General features: G+C 38.8%; 1 protein-coding gene across 1 annotated transcript in view; it reads left to right on the top strand.

Moving 5' to 3' along the window:
- napab (N-ethylmaleimide-sensitive factor attachment protein, alpha b) overlaps window positions 1–4,488 on the top strand; it is an 11,522-nt gene extending 7,034 nt beyond the window's left edge. The window contains exons 8-11 of the mRNA XM_061682304.1: window positions 629–733; window positions 814–882; window positions 1,918–1,968; window positions 2,048–4,488. Coding sequence (XP_061538288.1) covers window positions 629–733; window positions 814–882; window positions 1,918–1,968; window positions 2,048–2,149 — 327 coding nt within the window. The 3' untranslated portion in view covers window positions 2,150–4,488. The remainder of the gene's footprint in view (window positions 1–628; window positions 734–813; window positions 883–1,917; window positions 1,969–2,047) is intronic.
- Window positions 4,489–9,312: the final 4,824 nt, after the last annotated feature.

Raw genomic sequence — 9,312 nt, forward strand, 5'->3', positions numbered from 1 at the left:
ACAATGCAGTGACGGTACAGTACCATAAAAGTGCAAAGAAATGCAAGATTTTACTGTCGCCACACTATTTATGTTATTTTCCTTTGTAAAAAGTGTATTTGATTGTTGTTACCGTAATTTCTCGTGTATAATGCACACCCATATATAATACGCACCCCAAAAGTTTACCTAAAAATTCTGGAAAACCCTGCAACCTTTGTCTAATGCATTTTTACAATGCATGATTTTGCGTCTACCCATATGATCAAAACATTAAGTATTTTTTGTATTTTGTTCGTTTTTCAAATAATTATTCTAAAGTTAAGCACTTTATTTGAACACATTATACTTTCTTTTTTATTTACTTGATCTTATTTTGAAATTCACAGCCCTACTTTTATTTACTAAGTGAGAAAATATATACAATATATATATTATATAAATATACAATATATTACCAAAGTAATTCTTCAATGGCATTCATTGTCTTGAGCACAAAAACAGCATATAGACAAGTTTGTTAGCAAATATGGAGGATATGTTCCGAAATAACAAAAATGCAAATGTGTGAACTCGCAAATGCCGAACCACAAATATACAGGGGTTACTGTAATGGAAATAAGATTAAGTGTTTTGTTAACTTTTGAAGGTGGGCACTCATGCCATGGACAGCACGCTGCTCAAATACAGCGCCAAGGATCACTTCTTTAAGGCGGCACTGTGTCATTTCTGCGTGGACATGCTGAATGCCAAAGTGAGTTGCGGTGGCGCTGCCTTAACGCATTTAACTGCTGCGCCCATCACAGTAATAATACTCATTTCTCTCCATGTTAGCTGGCTGTGCAGAAGTATGAAGAAATGTTCCCAGCCTTTTCAGACTCTCGAGAGTGCAAACTGGTAAAGGTAGGTTCTGTCTTTGCAGGTGGGTTGCCTGCTTGTCTTTCAAATGGCAGTCAAAACATCCATACTTATTACCTGTCCGAATCTATGTTTTACTGTGCTGTATATTTTTATATACATGTGATCCCAGCTGAAAGTGGAAAGTACAGTAAAACCCCTTTTATCGCGGCGGCTATGTATAACCCAACTGTATAATACCAAACCATATAAAAAAATGTAATCCCTCCCACACGCTTTAAACACATTCAAACTCATTTATTATACTTATTAAACAGAACTTATTAAATTATTCCTTAGTTCTAACTCTTGCTCACACATTTGTACAAATATTAATAATTGTATCGTTTTTCTTCATGAATACTTTGCATGTGCCACCACTAATCAAAACATGATATTCTGGTTAATATTGCATTGATGGAAAAGCGTGCTTTCTTAAAAATGTATGTCACTCCTAATTTTACTGTAAAACTGACATATAAAACAAAATGTAATTAAAAATTGTATCGTTAAACACCAAATGTTTTACCAACCCATATCACTCACCCATGACATCTGCTAACTAAATGCTAACATATAATACGAAACATCATAGACTTGCTTATGGTAATTATGATGATAATTGTAAGCGTTGAAACAATTGCTACTTTAACGCACACACAGAGGCAATACTTACAAAGGAGAATTAAACATATTTAAACACCAAAATGTTCAACCAAACCATATTTTATTTTTTTTTGTCTTAATGAAAATCTGCTAGCTTAATGCTAACATATAATGTGAAATGTCATAGATGGGCTAACCGCAGTTAGCTTGGATATTACGGTAATTTTAAACCTTAAAGCAACTGCTACTTTAACATACATCATTGTACTACACTGAAGGCGTGGTGGCATGCAACTCTAAATTTAGGCTTGCACGCATCCTGTAAAACTCATAATAAAACGATCGCTAAAACGCCACAATATAGGGAGTGTTCATTGTACAGTCATACTGGCCATTCTTTTAAAGACTCACAATGATTATATTCTTGTTGACCAGAAACTTCTAGATGCGTACGAAGAACAGAATGTGGATGCCTACACCGACTCGGTGGGTGGACCCTTTTGTGTTTATTTAAGTCTCCACGAAAGCAAAAGTCTATTTTTATTTATTTAATTCTTTTCCACAGGTTAAGGAGTATGACACCATCTCGCGGCTGGATCAATGGCTCACCACCATGCTCCTGCGCATCAAGAAGACCATAGAGGAGGACGAGAGCGACCTGCGCTGACCTCCCTTCCGCTCTCACCACAGCTTCTCCTGTTTTTGCCTTGACTCTCCCTTACCTTTAAGCCCTTATATCCCCCTTTCGTAGCATCCACAGGATCTGATATCACAGTATGACCACAATCCTCCTGAGTACATTCAATTGTTAGTCTGTTACCATATTGCCAGCACGTTTAGAATACAGTAATCCCCCGCTATTCACGGAGAATCAGGCCCAAGCCCTGCCGTAAATCACGAAAAAACATGAGTAACTGACCCCAAACATGTTTTAAATTCCTTATATTAATAGATTAAACCATAGATGTACCACAAACTATGATCCCAAAACAGTTTATAAACATTTCAAACTCATTTTACAACATTACCCTTAAATATAAATGGCTTACAGATAAATTGCAACCTGAGCGGGCGTGTGCATGCATGTGGCAAAGACTCTCTTTTACAACCCAGATGTATCATTTCAACAATACTTTCTTGGACCAACTGTATTAAGTAACTTGGCATTAAAAATTGGTAAGAAAATTTATATTCCTATTACAAATTCATTGAAACAAATGGTACATGTTGTTTATTCCATGCAAAAAATTACAGAAAATCTCCATATATCGACGTAAGCACCAGTGGCGTCAACAGCAAACCAACAAAACAGAAGACCGGCCATCTGGAAAATATAAATAAAATACGATATAAGACATGAAAGGGATTTTTTTTTTCTTCATGAATACTTTGCATGTGCCACTACTAATCAAAACAAGATATTCTGGTTAATATTGCATTCATGGAATAACAACGAAACAGAATAATTCATCATTCTCCTGCAATCTCGGGGGGTGGCCATTTGAGGCAATATCACCCTCTGCTAGCGACCGAAATTAACGTCACAACTACCGATGCTGAACTAAACCAAAAAACATGTTTCCAGACTCCCTGTTTATGTTGTGGGTTGCTTACACGATAGCTTGAACCTGAACTTGGTAAAATGTTTAAACAAACCCCCTCGCTTTACCAAACCTGGAAGCATACACTGAGTCGGCAAACTTATTGTTGGCAGGCTCCCTGTTTATGTTGCGGTTGCTGACATGATCGTTTAAACAACATTTTAGCAAATGCAGGTTCAAACTATCATGTCAGCAACCCGCAGCATACACAGGAAGTCTGAGAACCAGTTTTCCGCATTTGGTCACATGACGCATGTAACCATAGCGGGAGTAGTTGTGACATTAATTAGGGTCGTAAGCAGAAGGTTATATTGCTTATATATTACTTCAGTGAGACTAAAAATTCTAGTAGCAATTTATAATGTGTATCGGTAGTTACTTTTTGTCCACCCACCCTGTACTTTGGCACCATCTTGTTGCACAAAATTGTTTTGTCAACTGTCTTTTTGCGAGTAAAGGATAGGTTTAAAAAAAAAAAAAAAAAAAAAAAAAAAAAAGCAAACAGGAATTAAAAACATAGTCACGGTTCACTATTTGTTGGGGATTCATGAACAGCAAATAATCACCAGCAGTTGACCCCCTGCCTAATTTTGATTTATAATTGCCTATGTTAAGAGTTTAAATCATAAATGTACAACCAACTATGATGCCAAAACACTTGAATATCATTTTGCAACATTACCCTTAAAATAAGTGGCTTATGTATGATTCGTTTTTGAGCAAAATGCAAAGACTCTTTGTAACAACCTAGACTAAACTTAGCTCCTCCCCAACATGTAGAGCTTGTCTCTCAGTCGAGATGAATCACTACAAACATACTTCCCACGACCAACTGTACTTCTTTCCTATTTAGACAGGACTTTGGCACCATCTTAGGGTGTTAGAGCACAATAAGTTTTTCAGCAAATAACAGAGGACAGGTTTGGGAACTGTGCGGGAGATTACTGTATCACTTTTCTTTCTGTATAAAAGACCCATCTGATCTTTAAATGTTTTGTTACCTCACATGGATCTTTCCCTCTAGGTGGTATAGCTCCTCTAATAATAATAACCACGATTTCTTCATCTCAGCTCCTCAGGATGTGAATCTCATTTCCCCCCTCAAGAACTTTGTATGTTTTTGTTCCACAAGTCACAAACATTTGCGACAAGAGCAGTAGAGTAGCAGTTCTCCACCACCCAATTTCCTTTTTTTTGTTTTTGTTTTATGTGTGACTTGTTTGTGTGAAAATCTCTTTTCTTAACTCTAGAGGCTTGATGATAGAGTGGAAACCTTCAAAGTGAACCCCCCCCCCCCCAGGAAATCATGTAAAAACCTTTGACTATACAGGCAATGTTTTAAGTCACATTTTAATATTTGCAATTAACCACTGTATAATGCAAATAAAGCTAAAGTACAACTACACACCCTTTGTATGCCCCTGACAGCTGGTCATGGAGAGGGAACAGGACCTTTTTGCAAAGCAATACTGACACCTAATGGCCTTTTATAGGTACGGACTGATGAAGTTAAGCACTGTGTCGTGTTTCTCAAATTGTATCTTAAAATAAAATGACAAATATAGTTACTCAGTTTTTGTTAAGGGTTGTCTTACATCCATTTTGACGCAACCAATCTGCCCATTTGAGGGACAGTATGGATGGAAGAGCAAATATTGACTAGCTTCCAGTTCAGAGATTTGAAATGTATAAAAATAATGGGATAAAAAATAAAAACTTTCATTATGCCAGTGGCTCTCACATTTTTTACAATTACTACCTAAAGAAAATATTTGGATCTCCCAGTACCACTATCATTACCATCATGAAAATACGCTAGCATAGTAGGCCCAAGTGTTCATAGAAAATGACTGGTTTTAGTCCTAAAAAGTATAATATTTTATGATTCAATAAAAATATTGCACAAAAAAGTTAAATTGTACCCGAATAAATGTGTAAAAAAAAAAAAAAATTAAACGTATTGAAACGTATCAAACGTATTGAACTTAAAAGTAAAACAACTGAACTGTTTTCAGGCAGTGATGCTTTCGGGTACTACTAAAGGTAGCCTGTGTACCACACTTTGAGAATCACTGGTCTAAGCCTTAAAATACCCTTCCCACATGCTTTAATCATATTGAAACTTACTTAGCAAGACTTTTAAAACATGTACAGTGTCGTGGAAAAAGTATTGGGCCACTTCTCAAATTCTTGTATTTTTGCATAGTTTCCCCACTTTGTTTAAGATCATCAAACAAATGTATCAGACAAATATAACCCAAGTGAACTTCAAATGCTGTATTTAAATTGTAATTTCATTTATTAAGGAAAGAAAATATTAAAAGTTACTTGGCCCTGTGTGGAAAAAGTAATGGCCCCCTAAGCCTAATAACTGGATGGGCCATCTTCAGCAGCAACAACTGAAATCAATCGTTTTCTTTAACTGACAATGAGTCTTCCACATATCTGTGGAGATATTTCGGCCCACTCTTCCTTGCGGAATTGTTTGAATTCAGAAAAAAATGAAGGCTTTTCGAAAATGACCAGCCCTTTTAAGGTCATGCCACTGCATTTCAATCGGATTCAAGTCTAGACTTTGACTAGGCCACTCCAAAGCTTTCATTTTGTTTTTTAAGCCATTCAGAACTTGACTTTCTGGTGTGTTTTGGATCGTCGTCCTGCTGCAGAATCCAAGTGGGCTTCAGCTTGAGGTCACAAACTGATGGCTGAACATTCTCCTTCAGGATTTTCTGTTAAACAGCAGAATTCATGGATCCATCAATCACACAACAAGTTGTCCAGGTCCTGAAGGAGCTATGCAGCCCAAGACCATCACACCACCACCACCACCACCATGTTTGACTGATGGTATTATGTTATTTTTCTGAAATGCTGTGCTACATTTACGCCAAATGTAATGAGACACACACGTTCCAAAAAGCTCCACTTTCATCTCGTCAGTCCATATAAGATTCTCCCAAAAATATTGTGACCCATTCAGATGTTTTTTTTGCAAAAGTAAGATGAGCCTTTGTTGTTTTTGGTGAGCAGTGGTTTTCGCCTTGGAACTCTGCCATGGATGCCATTTTTGCCCACTCTCTTCCTTATTGTTGTGTCATGAACACTGACGTTAACTAAGGTAAGGGAGGCCTGCAGCTCTTTAGTTGTTGTCCTGAGTTCCCTTCTGGCCTCCTGGATGAGTCATTGCTGTTCTCTTGGGGTAATCTTTGTGGGCCGGCCACTCCTGGGAAGGTTCACCACTGTTCCATGTTTTCTCTCCTTTCCAGACTGATAGATGTCAATTCCTTTATTTCTCGACTGTTCTCGAATTTCTTTGGATCGTCTCATTTTGTTGCAACTTTTTGTCTGACTTGATTTTGTAAGGACAGATTCTGTTTAAGTGATTGTGACTGTTTCTTGAGTGAACAGGTCTGGAGGAAATCAGGCTTAGGTGTGATCAGTGAAAATTAACCAAAAATTGTGATTAGCCACAATTAATTCATGATTTAACAAGGGGGTAATTACCTTTTCACACAGGGCCAGGTAATATTGACTAGTTCCCCCCCCCCCCCCCTTAATAAATAAAATCACGATTTAAAAGAGCATTTTAAGTTCACTTAGGTTATATTTGTCTAATATTTACAATTGTTTGATGATCTTAAAGTGGTGAAACTATGCAGAAAATATAAGAATTTGAGAAGGGGACCAATACATTTTCACTACACTGTAAATTACTTTGACAAAGAAAAAAAAAAGTAATGTTTAACATAAAAATTAGCAATACTGTATAGCAGGGCCGTAATAGGTGACCATGATTTTAAGGTGGGGTGACTGTATACAATTGAAGTGGTACATGTGCATATTACATGGCAACCTGATTTGTCTGGTTAAGATACCCACTGAGCTGAAGTCAAACAAAGTTTGCAGGTGAAGTCATGCATCAATTGAAATTTTGTTTGTTGTAGTTGTTGTTACACTTCGAAGGTTCTCTATATTGATGATAAAAAAAAGATGCTGCCAAGAATGCAATAAAATATATTGAAATGGGTCCTTGGTTTAGTCACTGTAGTCTATGACTAACACAGTAGCAAATTCATAATTACAATAAATATTTGAACAAAAAACACTTGTAGACCATAAATAAGAAACAATCAAATGAAACAGTAAATAACTTAATGTGCCTTCGTGTGTCGCATGACCACATATTCTTCTAGTTCCTTGTGCAGAATAGTTGCATGACTATTACAAGGGGGAAAAAAATCATATTGCATAAAAAAAAAAAAAAGTAGTTTTTGTTTTTTTCCTGATATTTTTTTTGTATATCATAGCCTAATAGCATAATTCTAATAAAATATATTTTTAAAAATACAACCAATAAAAGTTGAAAACCGTTATAGTACGAGGCTGTAGTTAGATTGGTAACCGGCAAGGTGAACGACTGGTAAGCACATCTGCCTCACAGTTCTGGGGACCGGGGTTCAAATCCTGGGCCCGCCTGTGTGGAGTTTGCATTGCCTCCTCGTGCCTGGGTGGGTTTTCTCCGGGCACTCCGGTTTCCTCCCACATCCCTAAAACATGCATGGTAGGTTGATTGAGGACTCTAAATTGCCCGTAGGAGTGAATGTGAGTGTGAATGGTTGTTTGTTTCTATGTGCCCTACGATTGGCTGGCGAACAGTTCAGTGTGTACCCCACCTCCCGGCCGAAGATAGCTGAGATGGGCTCCATCAGCCCGCGACCCAAGTGAGGATAAGCGGTAAAGAAAATGGATGGATGGATGGATAGTTAGATTGGTTTATTCAAAGGAAAAAAGTCCCAATCGTTTGAGGGGGGAAATAGTATACTTTCAAGAATAAAGTCACTTTTTTTTTCTTTTTTTTTTAATCTAAGGTCAGAAGTCCAGTAAATATGTATGAAAAACACTGACACCATAAATATCAAACAATCAAATGAAAAACAATGGTGCAATAATTCCTTTTTAATTAAAAAAATTAATAAGTAGTATTTTTTTTCCTTGATTTTTGGGACATTTTTGAGAAAAGGTAGAATCAAGGCAGCTGAACTCTTGTTTATTGAATTGTTGTGTTCTCGTTTTCCGAAAACTTCAAAAAAATTACTTGAGCAATTATGCTAATAGGCTAACGATCAATCCAGCCATCCATTTTCTTACGCTTATCCGAGGTCGGATCTCGGGGGCAGCAGCTTAAGCAGGGAAACCCAGATTTCCCTCTCCCCAGCCACTTCATCCAGCTCTTCCGGAGGGATCCCACGGCGTTCCCAGGGAAGCCGAGAGACGTAGTCTCTCCAGCGTGTCCTGGGCCGTCCCCGAGGCCTCCTCCCGTTGGGACATGCCGAGAACACCTCATCAGGGAGGCCGTCCAAGGAGACATCCTAACCAGCTGCCTGGTTATCTGGCTCCTCTCGATGAGGAGGAGTAGTGGCTTGACTTTGAGCCCCTCCCGGATGACTGAGTTTCTCATCCTATCTCTACAGGAGAGCCCGGACACTCTGCGGAGGAAACTCATTTCGGCCGCTTGTATCCGCGATCTTCTTCGTTCGGTCACGACCCACAGCTCGTGACCATAGATGAGGGCAGGAACGTAGATCGTCCAGTAAATAGAGAGCTTTGCCTTTCGGCTCAGCTCTTTCTTCACCACGACAAACCAGAGTCTGCATCACTGCAGACGCTGGACCAATCCTGCTGTCGATCTCCCGCTTAATTCTTCCCTCACTCGTGAACAAGACCCCAAGATACTTGAACTCCTCCACTTGGGGCAGGATCTCTTTTCTGACCCGCAGAGGGCACTCCACCCTTTTCCGACTGTGGACCATGGTCTCAGATTTGGAGTTGCTGATTTTCATCCCAGCTACTTAACACTCGGCTGGGAACCGATCCAGCGAGAGTGAAGGTCATTGCTTGATGAAACCATCAGAACCATATCACCTGCAAAAAGCAGAGATGCAATGCTGAGGCCACCAAACTGGACCCCCTCAACACCTTGGATGCGCCTAGAAATTCTGTCCATAAAGGTAATGAACAGAATCGGTGACAAAGGGCAGCTTTGACGAAGTCCAATTTTCAGGGGAAACATATTTGACTTATTGCCGGCAATGCGGACCAAACTCTGAAACTGGTCATACAGGGACTGAACAGCCCTTATGAGGTGGTCCGGCCCCCTATGTTCCCGGAGCATGGTACTCCCTGAGGGACATGGTTGAACGCCTTCTCCAAGCCCTCAAAACACATGTAC

The sequence above is a fragment of the Phycodurus eques genome, chromosome 7, assembly GCF_024500275.1.
Source record: "Phycodurus eques isolate BA_2022a chromosome 7, UOR_Pequ_1.1, whole genome shotgun sequence".
In the NCBI taxonomy this organism is placed as follows: Eukaryota; Metazoa; Chordata; class Actinopteri; order Syngnathiformes; family Syngnathidae; genus Phycodurus; species Phycodurus eques.